We start from the raw sequence: 18610 nt of genomic DNA on the forward strand, positions 1-18610 counted from the left end.
TCATTAGTGATTCAGTGTGGTTTTGGCACCGCTCTCACTGCCTTGGCAGAACAATGACTCGTCTTGGTGAGAGGGGCGTAGATTTTGATTCTGGAAGCTCAACTGCTGCTACCAATCAAGACATCAACATTAAAACACTCAGCAGCAAGGTTTAGTATTGGCAGGACCACCATGGGAAATAAGACTCCAGGCTCTATGGTGTTTTTATGCTCCTTCATTGTTTATGTATGTAATGTCTCCCTGTGGAGCAGCCTACCACTGTTACTTAGTAAATTCATTAAATCAATCTATGTTTTTTACACCTCTCAGGTTGGAGTGATAAACTTGAATTAATACATATATTTGATGATACTCAAGATAACCTCATTGGTTAGGAGCTGTCAATACACATCAATATTGGTTAGGAGCTGTCAATACACATCAATATTGGTTAGGAGCTGTCAATACACCTCAGTATTGATTAGGAGCTGTCAATACATCTCAGTATTGATTAGGAGCTGTCAATACATCTCAGTATTGATTAGGAGCTGTCAATACACCTCAGTATTGATTAGGAGCTGTCAATACACCTCAGTATTGATTAGGAGCTGTCAATACATCTCAGTATTGGTTAGGAGCTGTCAATACACATCAATATTGTTTCCCCATACATCTAGTCACCAGACATGTACGACAATTGAATAGGATCATCAGGATCAATTCAATTCCATTTACTTCAATTTAAAATGAAATTCGACTCAATGCTCTCTCTCTCTCCGCCGTAACAGAGACGGAAGTGCGTATAACCCCAGGGACCCAGCCTCCGTGTGCCAGGGCAGAGCAAGGCCAGCTGTGGTTTAACACACTGAAGAAAGGCCTGTTCCTGTGTGATGGACGGCTGTGGCTGCCTCTGCTGCAAGGTGAGATTTGTGTCTGACTGAAGTAATATATTTCAGACCAGGAGTATTGTGATGTCATTATAGGGTATTGTGATGTCATTATGGGGTATTGTGATGTCATTATGGGGTATTGTGATGTCATTATGGGGTATTGTGATGTCATTATGAGGTATTGTGTGTAGGGCACTAACCAGGCAACCCTGGTTCTGCAGTGCCACAGGCATGTCATGCTTTGGATTCAATGGGAGACCAGGTGTGAAGAATTTAGCCAACTATGTTTGGTGAGGTGATTGGTGGAACCAGAGGTTGGTAGTTTGGCTCTGGCACTCCAGCACCAGGGTAACCTCTTCCTGGTCGAAATGTTGTCTTGTGTTCAGGAATAATCACTTATTCTATAGCCTAGGTGTATCAGTGACAACTGACCAACTGAATAACTGACCAACTGACCAACTGACCAACTGACCAACTGACCAACTGACCAACTGACCAACTGAACAACTGACCAACTGACCAACTGACCAACTGAATAACTGATGTCTCTAACGCACAGAGAAAGAGCGTCTGGACTACGTTGAAGATTACCAAGACCTTTACACCAACTCGGAGACGTTCGACATCGAGGTGTTTCACATCCCCTCCCAAGGACTGTTCGCTGCCACAGCCAATCGCGAGACCAAGCCGGGCTCTGGGATCTACAAGTGGGTGGATGGGAAGTTTCAAGTGTATCAGAACATCATCACCTATGAAGCACGGGCATGGAAGTTCTTCACTGTGGGCAACAAGGTGAGTACCTGTCTAGGTATGGTCTATGGTCAAAAGTAGTGCACTATTAGGGAATAGGGTGCCAGGACCCATAGGTCTCTGGTCAAAAGTAGTGCACTATATAGGGAATAGGGTGCCAGGGCCCATAGGTCTATGGTCAAAAGTAGTGCACTATAATAGGGAATAGGGTGCCAGGGCCCATAGGTCTATGGTCAAAAGTAGTGCACTACAAAACAGAGTAGGGTGCCATTTGGGACACAGCCCCAGAATTAAAGTAATCTTAATACGACTAGTGACTAGTTTGACTTAGTAAACTTTCCCAGCGGCCATGGCTGGTTGTGATGACATCATCTCAACCAGTTTAGCGTGCTGAATGAAGATTCCTCAGACCTCTGGGAAAACATGACACCGGTCGAGTCTTTCTGCACTCAACAACAGAGACTGCACCCCCCTAGAGCAAACACAACACAAACCCTGTGTAATGTCCACAGCTGTTCCCAGTCCCAGCACTGAGAGGTCTTTGATGTGGTCACGAACCAAGGAGGAGGGGAGCTGAAGGCTACTGTCGTAAATCACACACACGTGTATAATCACAGAAATGTATTTTGTCTGATGTTTATAATGATGATTTATGACTACAACCTCCCCCACTTCCCCTTAAGTGTCATCTCACAGTTAATTACAGCTAGGAGTCAGAAGCCGTTTGGTTCTCTGTTCTGTCAATACCTGCTGCAGTCTACTTATCACTGGGCTGTGTCTGAAAGGGCACACTATTCCCTATATAGTGCACTACTTTTGACCAGAGACCTATGGGCCCTGGTCAAAAGTAGTGCACTATGGTAGGGAATAGGGTGCCATTTTGGACGGACATTAGGTGTTTTCTCACTCACCGTGTTCACCGTGTTCATCTTGATCATTGGTTACGTTATATTTGATGTGAAGAAAGATTGTAGTAAACTTGACTGTGAATGAACTATAATTTTACATCAGAAGATGCTCACTCAGAGTATAAAGCGGACGTTTTACGGCTCCTGACCAATTCTACTATTTGGGGGTTTTTCCGCTGATCTTAACCTTTTTTTTTGTACATCGTGTCCCATGACCAAAAAGAGCCTCGACATCAGAACAGAACATTCATTAACCTCGATTTGTATTAAGATTTCTACTTCAAATGAGTCAGCAGCACAGGACATACTGCTCACCCTGGACCAGGCCCTGATCCCCGACACTCGACAGAGAAAGAGGTGCCGATATAGAGGCCGACGTGCGGGCACCCCGATGAAGCTAAGGCGGAGAGAAAATAATCCACCTCTCTACCCACTGTTCTATTGGCGAATTTACAATCACAGGAGAACAAACTGGACGCGCTCCGATCGAGACTATCCTATCAGCGAGACCTGGAGAACTGTAATATCATATATTTCTCTGAAACTTGGCATCAGCAAGAACTTCGATGTCGGGTACGCTCAAGGGGGTAAAAACTGACATCTGTCTTCATTTCTACCAGCATGTCTCGGAGCTCTACGGACAATTCCTTATGTCACCTGTTCGACGAGAGGTGAAAACAACTCTATATCACCTTTACTCCACATACAGACGCGTACAAAGCTCTTCATCGCCCTCCATTTGGCAAGTCGGACCATAAATCTATCCTCCTGCTTACAAGCAAACAACTCAAACAGGATGTACCAGTGACGCGCTCAATACAGAAGTGGTCCGATGAAGCGGATGCTAAGCTTCAGGACCGTTCGCTAGGGATTCATCCGATGGCATTGAGGAGTTTTCCACATCAGTCACCGGCTTCATTAATAAGTGCATCAACGACGTCATCCCCACAGTGACCGTACGTACATATCCCAACCAGAAGCCATGAATTTTAGACAACATCCACACTGAGCTAAAGGCTAGAGCTTTAGCCCTTTCAAGGACTAACCCGGACGCCAGCTAAGCTCTCCGACGAACCATCAAAGGTTCAAATACAGCAAAGTTTCAAATACAGCAAAGCTTCAATACAGGACCAAGATCAAATCCTACTACACCGGCTCTGACGCTCATGGGATGTGGCATGGCTTGCAAACTACTACAGACTACAAGGGGAACCACAGCCGAGAGCAGCCCAGTGACACGAGCCTACCAGACGAGCTAAATGCCTTCTATGCTCACTTCGAGGCAAGTAACACTGAAACATGCATGAGAGCACCAGCTGTTCCTGGACGACTGTGATCACGCTCTCCGTAGCCGACGTTGAGTAAGACCTTTAAAAAGGTCAACATTCATAAGGCCGCAGGGTCAGACGGATTACCAGGACGTGTATTCCGAGCATGCGCTGACCCACTGGCAAGTGTCTTCACTGACATTTTCACCTCTCCCTGTCTGAGTCTGTAATACCAACATGTTTTAAGCAGACCACCATAGTGCCTGTGCCCAAGAACACTAAGGTAACCTGCCTAAATGACTACTGACCCGTAGCAGTCACGTCTGTAGCCATGAAGTGCTTTAAAGGCTGGTAATGGCTCACTTCAACGCCATTATCCCAGAAACCCTCGACCCACTCCAATTTGCATACTGCCCCAACAGATCCACAGATGATGCAATCTCTATTGCACTCCACACTGTCCTTTAGCTCAGCGTTCAACACCATAGTGCCCTCAAATCTCATCACTAAGCTAAGGACCCTGGGACTAAACACCTCCCTTTGCAACTGGATCCTGGACTTCCTGACGGGCCGCCCCCAGGTGGTGAGGGTAGGTAACAACACATCTGGCCCGCTGATCCTTAACACTGGGGCCCCTCAGGGGTGCGTGCTCAGTCCACTCCTGTACTCCCAGTTCACGCATGACTGCACGGCCAGGCACGACTCCAACACCATCATTAAGTTTGCCGATGACACAACAGTGGTAGGCCTGATCACCGACAACAACGAGACAGCCTAAAGGGAGGAGGTCAGAGACCTGGACGTGTGGTGACAGGACAACAACCTCTTCCTCAACGTGATCAAGACAAAGGAGATGATTGTGGACTACAGGAAAAGGAGGACCGAGCACGGCCCCATTCTCATCGACGGGGCTGTAGTGAAACAGGTTGAGAGCTTCAAGTTCCTTGATTTCCACATTACCAACAAACTATCATGGTCCAAGCACACCAAGACAGTCGTGAAGAGGGCACAACAAAACCTATTCCCCCTCAGGAAACTGGAAAGATTTAACATGGATCCTCAGATCCTCAAAAGGTTCTACAGCTGCACCATCGAGAGCATCATGACTGGTTGCATCACTACCTGGTATGGCAACTGCTCGGCCTCCGACCGCAAGGCACTACAGAGGGTAATGCATACGGCCCAGTACATCACTGGGGCCAAGCTTCCTGCCATCCAGGACCTCTATACCAGGCGGTGTCAGAGGAAGGCCCAAAAAATTGTCAAAGACTCCAGCCACCCTAGTCATAGACTGTTCTCTCTGCTACGGCACGGCAAGCAGTACCGGAGCGTCAAGTCTAGGTCCAAGAGACATCTTAACAGCTTCTACCCCCAAGCCAAAAAGACTACTGAAAATCTAATCATATGGCTACCCAGACTACTTGCATTGCCCCCCACCCCTCTTCTACGCTGCTGCTACTCTCTGTTATCTATGCATAGTCACTTTAATAACTCTACCTACATGTACATATTACCTCAATTACCTTGACTAACCGGTGCCCCCACACATCGACTCTGTACCGTAACACCCTGTATATAGCCCCCACATTGACTCTGTACCGTAACACCCTGTATATAGCCTCCACATTGACTCTGTACCGTAATACCCTGTATATAGCCTCCACATTGACTCTGTACCGTAACACCCTGTATATAGCCTCCACATTGACTCTGTACCGTAATACCCTGTATATAGCCTCCACATTGACTCTGTACCGTAACACCCTGTATATAGTCTCTCTATTGTTATTTTTTGTGCTGCTCTTTAATTATTTGTTACTTTATTTCTTTATTTTTTTAGGTATTTTTCTTTAAAACTGCACTGTTGGTTAAGGGCTTGTAAGTAAGCATTTCACTGTTGTATTCGGCACATGTAAGAAATAAAATTCGATTTGATTTGATTGTCCTCCTGTCACAGATGTTCCTAGCAGTGGCCAACTCCAAGGGCCAGCCCGGCGGGGAGTGGGAGGAGTCAGTGATCTACAAGTGGAGCAGCAGGAAGTTAATGTTCCTACCCTATCAGACCATAGAGACACACAGTGCTCTGGACTGGGAGGCCTTCAGCATACAGGAACAACATTTCCTGGCTGTGGCCAATCACAGACGAGGTAAGGTACCCCCTGCCAAATCACAGAGCAGGTAATCTCAGAACTCACAACTAAATCTTGTATGTGATGGCCAGCTAAGAGACAACAGGCGAGGTACAATGCAGTCTGTCTGCCAATTACGACTGTGTTGTAAACTTTGGAAAGGATTATGGGAGAAAAGGATTCAATTCCACCGATAATCCCAGGCAAAGATTGTGCTCAGCAAATTACAATACAATGTTTAAAGACCAGTAAGATTTCCCAACCAAGAATACCTCCCTGACTACTCTCAGTCCACAGTCTCTCTGCTGGCATCACTGGACCAACAAGGACTGCTGGGCTGGGGGCTGCGGGCTTCTACGTGCTGGCAGAGTGCTGGCAGAGGGCCAGCTGCTGCAGGTGTACAGGCTGTGCTGATGTGGGGTTGCTCTGATATAACTGTTAGATGTCTTGTTAGATCCATGAAAAGCGCTCCTTTATGGCTCTTTATGGGTCTTTTGAGCTTTGATCAATGAAAGAGAGGGAACACTATAACTTCACAGGATGGGAAGGGAGAGGTGGAGGGAATGAGAAGGGGGAGAGGTGGAGGGGGGGAGGGAAGGAGAGGTGGAGGGGAGAGAGGGAGGGAAGGAGAGGGGGAGGGAATGAGAGGGGGAGAGGTGGAGGGAAGGAGAGGTGGAGAGATGGAGGGATGGAGGGGTGGAGGGAATGAGAAGGGGGAGAGGTGGAGGGGGGGAGAGGTGGAGGGGGGAGAGGGGGAGGGAAGGAGAGGTGGAGGGAAGGAGAGGGGAGGGAAGGAGAGGGGAGAGAGGGAGGGAAGGATAGGTGGAGAGGGAGAGAGGGAGGGAAGGAGAGGTGGAGGGATGGAGAGGTCTGGAGGTGGAGGGATGGAGGGATGGAGAGGTCTGGAGGTGGAGGGAAGGAGAGATGGAGGGATGGAGAGGTCTAGAGGTGGAGGGAAAGAGAGATGTAGGGATGGAGAGGTCTAGAGCTGGAGGGAAAGAGAGATGGAGGGAAGGAGAGATGGAGGGAAGGAGAGGTGGAGGGAAGGAGAGGTGGAGGGAAGGAGAGATGGAGGGAAGGAGAGATGGAGAGATGGAGGGAAGGAGAGATGGAGGGAAGGAGAGATGGAGGGAAGGAGAGGTGGAGGGATGGAGAGGTGGAGGGATGGAGAGGTGGAGGGAAGGAGAGGTGGAGGGAAGGAGAGGTGGAGGGATGGAGAGATGGAGGGAAGGAGAGATGGAGGGAAGGAGAGATGGAGGGAAGGAGAGGTGGAGGGATGGAGAGGTGGAGGGATGGAGAGGTGGAGGGAAGGAGAGGTGGAGGGAAGGAGAGGTGGAGGGATGGAGAGATGGAGGGAAGGAGAGATGGAGGGAAGGAGAGATGGAGGGAAGGAGAGATGGAGGGAAGGAGAGATGGAGGGAAGGAGAGGTGGAGGGAAGGAGAGATGGAGGGAAGGAGAGATGGAGAGATGGAGGGAAGGAGAGATGGAGGGAAGGAGAGATGGAGGGATGGAGGGAAGGAGAGATGGAGGGAAGGAGAGATGGAGGGAAGGAGAGGTGGAGGGAAGGAGAGGTGGAGGGAAGGAGAGATGGAGGGAAGGAGAGATGGAGGGAAGGAGAGATGGAGGGAAGGAGAGAAGGAGAGATGGAGGGAAGGAGAGGTGGAGGGAAGGAGAGATGGAGAGATGGAGGGAAGGAGAGGTGGAGAGAAGGAGAGGTGGAGAGAAGGGTGTGCACACAGATACGGGATGCAAAGAGCCACTGGAATGACAAAATCCAAGATAATCTGATCCAAATACACAAAAAAATCTAAACAAAGCTAGAAGCTGGAAGCCTGCAGCCTGTGTATGAAGTTAGGTGGAAGGGCCTTCAGGTGTATGTCGTGTCGGTAGCTTCACAGTTGTTTGACTTTTGACTTTAACATTGCACCGTTACAGTATGTGGTCTAGTGCCATTTGTTTATATTTCCGTCATCATTTCCCAATCAAAGTTCGTAACGACAGATGTAGACCTATTGAATATTAATACATAATATGCATAACATATTGCAACTTTGATTTTTAATACCCTCAAACACCAAGTTAGGCGTACCTAATAAAAATATATTTATTAAAAAAAGACAATCACTGTCAGTTGTGAATGATAATTCTTCACGTTTTGGCTCAAAGCATATATCCTGCCTATTGGCTCAAAGCATGTATCCTGCCTATTGGCTCAAAGCATATATCCCCCTATTGGCTCAAAGCATATATCCTGCCTATTGGCTCAAAGCATATATCCTGCCTATTGGCTCAAAGCATGTATCCTGCCTATTGGCTCAAAGCATATATCCTGCCTATTGGCTCAAAGCATATATCCTGCCTATTGGCTCAAAGCATGTATCCTGCCTATTGGCTCAAAGCATATATCCTGCCTATTGGCTCAAAGCATATATCCTGCCTATTGGCTCAAAGCATATATCCTGCCTATTGGCTCAAAGCATGTATCCTGCCTATTGGCTCAAAGCATATATCCTGCCTATTGGCTCAAAGCATATATCCTGCCTATTGGCTCAAAGCATGTATCCTGCCTATTGGCTCAAAGCATGTATCCTGCCTATTGGCTCAAAGCATATATCCTGCCTATTGGCTCAAAGCATATATCCTGCCTTTTGGCTCAAAGCATATATCCTGCCTATTGGCTCAAAACATATATCCTGCCTATTGGCTCAAAGCATATATCCTGCCTATTGGCTCATAGAATATATCCTGCCTACTGGCTCAAAGCATATATCCTGCCTATTGGCTCATAGAATATATCCTGCCTATTGGCTCAAAGCATATATCCTGCCTATGGGGGTATGATATAAAATGCTAACCTCCCTGTTATTGTAATGGTGAGAGGTTAGCATGTCTTGGGTGTATGATATAAAATGCTAACCTCCCTGTTATTGTAATGGTGAGAGGTTAGCATGTCTTGGGGTTATGATATAAAATGCTAACCTCCCCTGTTATTGTAATGGTGAGGTTAGCATGTCTTGGGTGTATGATATAAAATGCTAACCTCCCTGTTATTGTAATGGTGAGAGGTTAGCATGTCTTGGAGGTATGATATAAAATGCTAACCTCCCTGTTATTGTAATGGTGAGAGGTTAGCATGTCTTGGGTGTATGATATAAAATGCTAACCTACCCTGTTATTGTAATGGTGAGAGGTTAGCATGTCTTGGGTGTATGATATAAAATGCTAACCTCCCTGTTATTGTAATGGTGAGAGGTTAGCATGTCTTGGGGTTATGATATAAAATGCTAACCTCCCCTGTTATTGTAATGGTGAGGTTAGCATGTCTTGGGGTTATGATATAAAATGCTAACTTCCCCTGTTATTGTAATGGTGAGAGGTTAGCATGTCTTGGGGTTATGATATAAAATGCTAACCTCCCCTGTTATTGTCATGGTGAGAGGTTAGCATGTCTTGGGGTTATGATATAAAATGCTAACCTCCCCTGTTATTGTAATGGTGAGAGTTTAGCATGTCTTGGGGTTATGATATAAAATGCTAACCTCCCCTGTTATTGTAATGGTGAGAGGTTAGCATGTCTTGGGTGTATGATATAAAATGCTAACCTCCCCTGTTATTGTAATGGTGAGAGGTTAGCATGTCTTGGGTGTATGATATAAAATGCTAACCTCCCCTGTTATTGTAATGGTGAGAGGTTAGCATGTCTTGGGTGTATGATATAAAAAGCTAACTTCCCCTGTTATTGTAATGGTGAGAGGTTAGCATGTCTTGGGGTTATGATATAAAATGCTAACCTCCCCTGTTATTGTAATGGTGAGAGGTTAGCATGTCTTGGGTGTATGATATAAAATGCTAACCTACCCTGTTATTGTAATGGTGAGAGGTTAGCATGTCTTGGGGGTATGATATAAAATGCTAACTTCCCCTGTTATTGTAATGGTGAGAGTTTAGCATGTCTTGGGGTTATGATATAAAATGCTAACCTCCCCTGGTATTGTAATGGTGAGAGGTTAGCATGTCTTGGAGGCATGATATAAAATGTTAACCTACCCTGTTATTGTAATGGTGAAAGGTTAGCATGTCTTGGGTGTATGATATAAAATGCTAACCTCCCCTGTTATTGTAATGGTGAAAGGTTAGCATGTCTTGGGTGTATGATATAAAATGCTAACCTCCCCTGTTATTGTAATGGTGAGAGGTTAGCATGTCTTGGGGTTATGATATAAAATGCTAACCTCCCCTGTTATTGTAATGGTGAGAGGTTAGCATGTCTTGGGGTTATGATATAAAATGCTAACCTCCCCTGTTATTGTAATGGTGAGAGGTTAGCATGTCTTGGGGTTATGATATAAAATGCTAACCTCCCCTGTTATTGTAATGGTGAGAAGTTAGCATGTCTTGGGGGTATGATATAAAATGCTAACCTCCCCTGTTATTGTAATGGTGAGAGGTTAGCATGTCTTGGGGTTATGATATAAAATGCTAACCTCCCCTGTTATTGTAATGGTGAGAGGTTAGCATGTCTTGGGGTTATGATATAAAATGCTAACCTTCCCTGTTATTGTAATGGTGAGAGGTTAGCATGTCTTGGGGTTATGATATAAAATGCTAACCTCCCCTGTTATTGTAATGGTGAGAGGTTAGCATGTCTTGGGGTTATGATATAAAATGCTAACTTCCCCTGTTATTGTAATGGTGAGAGGTTAGCATGACTTGGGGGTATGATATAAAATGCTAACCTCCCCTGTTATTATAATGGTGAGAGGTTAGCATGTCTTGGGGTTATGATATAAAATGCTAACCTCCCCTGTTATTGTAATGGTGAAAGGTTAGCATGTCTTGGGGTTATGATATAAAATGCTAATCTCCCCTGTTATTGTAATGGTGAGAGGTTAGCATGTCTTGGGGTTATGATATAAAATGCTAACCTCCCCTGTTATTGTAATGGTGAAAGGTTCGCATGTCTTGGGGGTATGATATAAAATGCTAACCTCCCCTGTTATTGTAATGGTGAGAGGTTAGCATGTCTTGGGGTTATGATATAAAATGCTAACCTCCCCTGTTATTGTAATGGTGAGAGGTTAGCATGTCTTGGGGTTATGATATAAAATGCTAACCTCCCCTGTTATTGTAATGGTGAGAGGTTAGCATGTCTTGGGGTTATGATATAAAATGCTAACCTCCCCTGTTATTGTAATGGTGAGAGTTTAGCATGTCTTGGGGTTATGATATAAAATGCTAACCTCCCCTGTTATTGGTAATGGTGAGAGGTTAGCATGTCTTGGTGAAAGTTTAAACGGTTGAAAGGTACAGTTTGTGTTGTGGTATACAATCCCGTCCGTGTGTTTCCTAGGTGACAACAATCACAACATCGACAGTGTGATTTACCGGTGGAACCCGGGCACCAAGGTGTTTGAGGTGAATCAGACCCTCGAGACGTCTGGGGCCTACGACTGGGAGTTCTTTTCCGTGGGTCCATACCACTTCCTGGTGGTGGCCAACACCTTCGATGGAATATCCACCAACATCAACTCCACCATATACATCTGGCTGGGAGGAATGTTCCGGCCCTTTCAGTACATCAAGGTGAGGTCACTGTTCCAGTTGGTAGCTACGAGGCGTAGCTCGGGCTGCAAAAATCCCGGGTTGGAAGTTTCCCCTGGAATTTGGCAGAAATAAGCAATAAAATCAGAGATTCCTCCAACTGGGATTTCTGGGAAATCTGGGAATTTGGGGAAAGATACCAGCAAAAAAAATTTTATTCCATTTAGTTCTGGGTTTTACGGCTCAATTCACCGTTTGTTCCGTTTCACCAGAGATGTTTTTCTCTCATGTTGTCCAACTCCTAGTTAAAGATGCACAATGCAGAAATCGCTCCGTCATTTCCTGGTTGCTAAAATTCTAATAGTTCGCCACATTTCAGTTTATGTGACGAAACAAGCAGTCATTTTGTGGAGAATCATTGTACCATCTAAACCGCAGCGAAATATATTTTCCCTAACCAAAAAATGGTATATTCAGCTATTTGAAAGTAAAAGCCACAAAAACTAAACTTCAGAACAGGAAGTATATAAATAGCACTCATAGAACAGATCACCTGTTATTAGAGTTGCTTTAAACTGCAAGCAAAGACCTATAAATCACATTTCTATGTGAATTTGGTCATGTCGTCCAAAAACGTACATATTGTAGCTTTTAACCGCAGTAAAGGTGGTAATTAACTGCAATGACCTGAAACCATTGTGTCTACAGTACAGCTGCCTGTTGTCATTGGTTCTTGCCGGGAGACCGGCAGACACAGAGAGGAAGAGGCACATGAAAGGGATAGAGAGTGGTTGATTAGGTTTCTCTACATGACAATACATCTAATTGATTCATAGTTGTTATTTAGCAGTGTTAAAAGTATTCCTTATCTACTGTGAAGAACTACTGGGGATTTGGTAGGACGCCAGCCAGCTAGCCAGCTAGCCAGTAGCCAGCTAGTCAGCTATCCAGCCAGCTAGCTATCCAGCTAGCCAGCTAGTCAGCTATCCAGCCAGCTAGCCAGTAGCCAGCTAGTCAGCTATCCAGCCAGCTAGCTATCCAGCTAGCCAGCTAGCCAGACAGCCAACCAGCTAGCCAGCCAGCCAGTAGCCAGCTGTCCAGCTAGCCAGCCAGACAGCCAGCCAGCTAGTCAGCTAGCCGGTAGCCAGCTATCCAGCTAGCCACCCAGCTAGCCAGCTAGCCACCCAGCTAGCCAGCTAGCCTGTATCAGGAGTCTTTCAGGGAGCACAGCGGTAGATGGCTGGCTGCTACTGCCTGGGCAGAGATGAGATGGATGGTGACTGGGAATACAATAATAAGGCATCAAACAATGTAATATACACAACACCCCTGGACAGGAAAAGGCTTGCTCACCATTAAAACAATGTAATATACACAACACCACTGGACAGGAAAAGGCTTGCTCACCATTAAAACAATGTATTTCAAGCATTTCGCTACACTCGCATTAACATCTGCTAACCATGTGTATGTGACTAATAAAATTTGATTTGATTTGATGTAATATACACCCCTGGACAGGAAAAGACTTGCTCACCATTAAAACAATGTAATATACACAACACCCCTGGACAGGAAAAGGCTTGCTCACCATTAAAACAATGTAATATACACAATACCCCTGGACAGGAAAAGGCTTGCTCACCATTAAAACAATGTAATATACACAACACCCCTGGACAGGAAAAGGCTTGCTCACCATTAAAACAATGTAATATACACAACACCCCTGGACAGGAAAAGGCTTGCTCACCATTAAAACAATGTAATATACACAACACCACTGGACAGGAAAAGGCTTGCTCACCATTAAAACAATGTAATATACACAACACCCCTGGACAGGAAAAGGCTTGCTCACCATTAAAACAATGTAATATACACAACACCACTGGACAGGAAAAGGCTTGCTCACCATTAAAACTATGTAATATACACAACACCACTGGACAGGAAAAGGCTTGCTCACCATTAAAACAATGTAATATACACAACACCACTGGACAGGAAAAGGCTTGCTCACCATTAAAACAATGTAATATACACCCCTGGACAGGAAAAGGCTTGCTCACCATTAAAACAATGTAATATACACAACACCACTGGACAGGAAAAGGCTTGCTCACCATTAAAACAATGTAATATACACAACACCCCTGGACAGGAAAAGGCTTGCTCACCGTTAAAAATACGTTGTTTTATTAGACAAGTTAAAAAGATTGACGTTTCGGGCTTCAATGGCCTTCTTCAGAATAATCCCCAAGGGAATGGACAAGTTCATATAGGGAGAAAACTCTCACAATACATTACTTTATTAAAGTACTGTATTGTTACTTTGTTAAAGTGCTGTATTGTTACTTTATTAAAGTACTGTATTGTTACTTTATTAAAGTACTGTATTGTTACTTTGTTAAAGTACTGTATTGTTACTTTGTTAAAGTACTGTATTGTTACTTTGTTAAAGTACTGTATTGTTACTTTATTAAAGTACTGTATTGTTACTTTGTTAAAGTACTGTATTGTTACTTTATTAAAGTACTGTATTGTTACTTTGTTAAAGTACTGTATTGTTACTTTGTTAAAGTACTGTATTGTTACTTTATTAAAGTACTGTATTGTTACTTTATTAAAGTACTGTATTGTTACTTTATTAAAGTACTGTATTGTTACTTTGTTAAAGTACAGTATTGTTACTTTGTTAAAGTACTGTATTGTTACTTTATTAAAGTACTGTATTGTTACTTTGTTAAAGTACTGTATTGTTACTTTATTAAAGTACTGTATTGTTACTTTGTTAAAGTACTGTATTGTTACTTTGTTAAAGTACTGTATTGTTACTTTATTAAAGTACTGTATTGTTACTTTATTAAAGTACTGTATTGTGAATAAACGATGGTTTATTAATAAGTGATATGCAGAAATGGACAGTCACTACCATCATTGGGGTTTTATTTATTCAATAATAAAGTCATCATCATACTGAAAACAAATATTATGTGAAGTAAAGTACTGTGAATAAATGATGATTAGAGCCTTATAAAGTGACAGTGATGGCCAGTCACTACCATCAATTGTTTTATTCTGAGTTGTTGCAGGATTGAACCCAGATAACGCATTTATTGTCAAAAATATATACATCAAAACCGAAAACCGAAAAACGTGATAATTTTTCAAAAACCGTAACCCAACCAACCTCAGAAAACAGTAAATGCTCAGCACTTTTTATGGGAGATGAGAGTTACCTCTTGAGGCTGGAGGAGAGAGAAGGAGAGAGGAGGAGAGAGGAAAGAGGAGGAGGAGGAAGTGGAGAGAGGAGGAAGAGAGAGGAGAGAGGAGGAGGTGGAGAGAGGAGAGAGAAGGAGAGAGGAGGAAGAGAGAGGAGAGAGGAGGAGGTGGAGAGAGGAGAGAGGTGGAGGAGGAGAGAGAAGGTGGAGGAGGAGGAGAGAGGAGAGAGGTGGAGGAGGAGAGAGAGGAAAGAGGAGGAGGAGGAAGTGGAGAGAGGAGGAGGAGAGAGGAGGTGGTGGAGAGAGGAGAGAGGTGGAGGAGGAGAGAGGAGAGAGAAGGTGGATGAGGAGGAGAGAGGAAAGAGGTGGTGGAGAGAGGAAGAGAGATGAAAAGGAATAATCTGGGAGGTGGGAAGATACTCAGCTCCTCTGGCTGTGAACCTCGTCTCCAGCTGTAACCTCAGTCAGTCAGACACGCTGCAGGGCATTAGATCCCAGACTGGCTTCACCACACAGAAATAACATCATGCAGACTTCAGAGGTTAACTTCTTAGTCTTGCTCATCACGATAAGAAGCCTGGCTAAATCGAGGCTAGACTCAGAGACTATCCTCTGTAGCTTACGGTATGATAGAATCATCAGCCGTGTGGAGCTCCCCACATTGTTACTCAAAGAAAATATTAATTAATGTAAACTCAAAAGGAATAAATTAAGTTGAAGCCCTCGTAGGAAATTGATCTTATCCTGCCATAGACAAACAGGTATGAACCTGATCTCTGAACAGGTTTATTAATGTTAACTCAAAAGGAATATGTGACCTAGCTGCCCCCGACCTAGCTGCCCTCCACCTAGCTGCCCCCGACCTAGCTGCCCTCCACCTAGCTGCCCTCGACCTAGCTGCCCTCGACCTAGCTGCCCTCCACCTAGCTGCCCTCGACCTAGCTGCCCTCCACCTAGCTGCCCCCGACCTAGCTGCCCTCCACCTAGCTGCCCCCGACCTAGCTGCCCTCCACCTAGCTGCCCCCGACCTAGCTGCCCTCCACCTAGCTGCCCTCGACCTAGCTGCCCCCGACCTAGCTGCCCCCGACCTAGCTGCCCCCGACCTAGCTGCCCCCGACCTAGCTGCCCTCGACCTAGCTGCCCCCGACCTAGCTGCCCTCCACCTAGCTGCCCTCCACCTAGCTGCCCTCCACCTAGCTGCCCTCCACCTAGCTGCCCCCGACCTAGCTGCCCTCGACCTAGCTGCCCTCGACCTAGCTGCCCTCGACCTAGCTGCCCTCGACCTAGCTGCCCCCGACCTAGCTGCCCCCGACCTAGCTGCCCTCCACCTAGCTGCCCTCGACCTAGCTGCCCTCCACCTAGCTGCCCCCGACCTAGCTGCCCTCCACCTAGCTGCCCCCGACCTAGCTGCCCTCCACCTAGCTGCCCTCGACCTAGCTGCCCTCCACCTAGCTGCCCCCGACCTAGCTGCCCTCCACCTAGCTGCCCTCGACCTAGCTGCCCTCCACCTAGCTCTGATCCTTTGAATACAGAGATGATAGATGACATTTAGTATACATGACAAAAGCCCAAATGAAAGTTGTTGATGACATTATGTCAGACTGTTATCAAAGTACATCACTCTCTAAAACATCACTCTCTAAAACATCACTCTCTAAAATATCACTCTCGCAGACATCACTCTCGAAGACATCAATCTCTAAAACATCACTCTCTAAAACATCACTCTCTAAAACATCACTCGAAGATATCACTCTCGAATATATCACTCTCGAAGATATCACTCTCGAAGATATCACTATCACTCTCTAAAATATCACTCTCTAAAATATCACTCTCTAAAATATCACTCTCTAAAATATCACTCTCTAAAATATCACTCTCTAAAATATCACTCTCTAAAATATCACTCTAAAACATCACAGCTCTGTGTTTATGGCTCTGTGTTTTTTCTTCTTCGGTGGATTCAGTCTGTTGTGACTGTTTAATGTGAGGAGAGAATAGTTTCCTTGGCTGCTGTCCAAAAGAAGATCAATTCTGAACAAGAGGCTGTTGTGGTTCCTGGGCCTGTGTCCCAAATGCACCCTATTCCCTATATAGTGCACTACTTTCAACCAGGGCTCATAGGGACTAGGGTGCCGTCATGGGGCACAGGGTGCCATCTGGGACTGAGCCTTAAAGCTGACTGTAGAAGGATGTATCAATGGACCTCTACCTCTGCTGTACGGTTTGAAAGCAAGCAGGGTATAATTAACGAGTGAAGTACAAGTTAAATCACTTATCATCCTGTGTACACATCAACAGTAGACTGTAGTCGGTAACCCCTCCGCCACATGTTAGACATCAGAAAGACGTTTGGTCTCTAGGGGGAATTCCAGCCCTGTTAGTTACGCTGGAAGCCATCGTGGCTGTTTTGACAAGTTCTTTTGGGATGGGTCAAAGAAGGTACATCCCAAATAGCTCTTTTAATCACTACGTTCCCCTACGGGCCCTGGTCAAAAGTAGTGCACTAAATATGGAATAGGGTGCATTTGGTATGCAGACAGTCTCCACAGCTTCATGACATCAGACTGTTGCTCTAGTTCTCCTGGCAGACAGACTCCACAGCTTTATGACATCAGACTGTTGCTCTAGTTCTCCTGGCAGACAGACTCCACAGCTTTATGACATCATACTGTTGCTCTAGTTCTCCTGGCAGACAGACAGACTCCACAGCTTTATGACATCAGACTGTTGCTCTAGTTCTCCTGGCAGACAGACAGACTCCACAGCTTTATGACATCATACTGTTGCTCTAGTTCTCCTGGCAGACAGACAGACTCCACAGCTTTATGACATCATACTGTTGCTCTAGTTCTCCTGGCAGACAGACAGACTCCACAGCTTTATGACATCAGACTGTTGCTCTAGTTCTCCTGGCAGACAGACAGACTCCACAGCTTTATGACATCATACTGTTGCTCTAGTTCTCCTGGCAGACAGACAGACTCCACAGCTTTATGACATCAGACTGTTGCTCTAGTTCTCCTGGCAGACAGACAGACTCCACAGCTTTATGACATCATACTGTTGCTCTAGTTCTCCTGGCAGACAGACAGACTCCACAGCTTTATGACATCATACTGTTGCTCTAGTTCTCCTGGCAGACAGACAGACTCCACAGCTTTATGACATCAGACTGTTGCTCTAGTTCTCCTGGCAGACAGACAGACTCCACAGCTTTATGACATCATACTGTTGCTCTAGTTCTCCTGGCAGACAGACAGACTCCACAGCTTTATGACATCATACTGTTGCTCTAGTTCTCCTGGCAGACAGACAGACTCCACAGCTTTATGACATCAGACTGTTGCTCTAGTTCTCCTGGCAGACAGACAGACTCCACAGCTTTATGACATCAGACTGTTGCTCTAGTTCTCCTGGCAGACAGACTCCACAGCTTTATGACATCAGACTGTTGCTCTAGTTCTCCTGGCAGACAGACAGACTCCACAGCTTTATGACATCAGACTGTTGCTCTAGTTCTCCTGGCAGACAGACTCCACAGCTTTATGACATCAGACTGTTGCTCTAGTTCTCCTGACAGTCTGACTGTATATCCTGTACATAACACCACATGATGAAACCACCAATCATTACTCAGGCTGTTTCTTCTCCAGTATATGTCCCGATCTCCCTCGTTGTCTGAATCTGAGCTAATCTGAGAGAAAGTTAACCCAGAACTGTACTGAACAAAAATAAACGAAACATGCAACAATTTCAAAGAGTTTACTGAGTTACAGTTCATAAAATGAAAATAGTCATTTGAAATGAATTAATTTGGCCCTAATCTATGGATTTCACATGACTGGGAATACAGATATGCATCTGTTGGTCACAAATAACTTTGGTAGGGGTGTGGATCAGAAAACCAGTCTGTA

At 45.2% G+C, this 18610-nt stretch overlaps 1 protein-coding gene across 1 annotated transcript in view; it reads left to right on the forward strand.

The window, feature by feature from the left end:
- The window catches only part of LOC139538539 (thrombospondin-type laminin G domain and EAR repeat-containing protein-like), a 68329-nt gene that overhangs the window by 43825 nt on the left and 5894 nt on the right, over positions 1-18610 (forward strand). Inside the window, exons 6-9 of the mRNA XM_071340693.1 lie at positions 768-899; positions 1429-1661; positions 5753-5942; positions 11276-11508. Coding sequence (XP_071196794.1) covers positions 768-899; positions 1429-1661; positions 5753-5942; positions 11276-11508 — 788 coding nt within the window. The remainder of the gene's footprint in view (positions 1-767; positions 900-1428; positions 1662-5752; positions 5943-11275; positions 11509-18610) is intronic.

Source organism: Salvelinus alpinus, chromosome 14, assembly GCF_045679555.1.
Source record: "Salvelinus alpinus chromosome 14, SLU_Salpinus.1, whole genome shotgun sequence".
NCBI classification, from domain to species: Eukaryota; Metazoa; Chordata; class Actinopteri; order Salmoniformes; family Salmonidae; genus Salvelinus; species Salvelinus alpinus.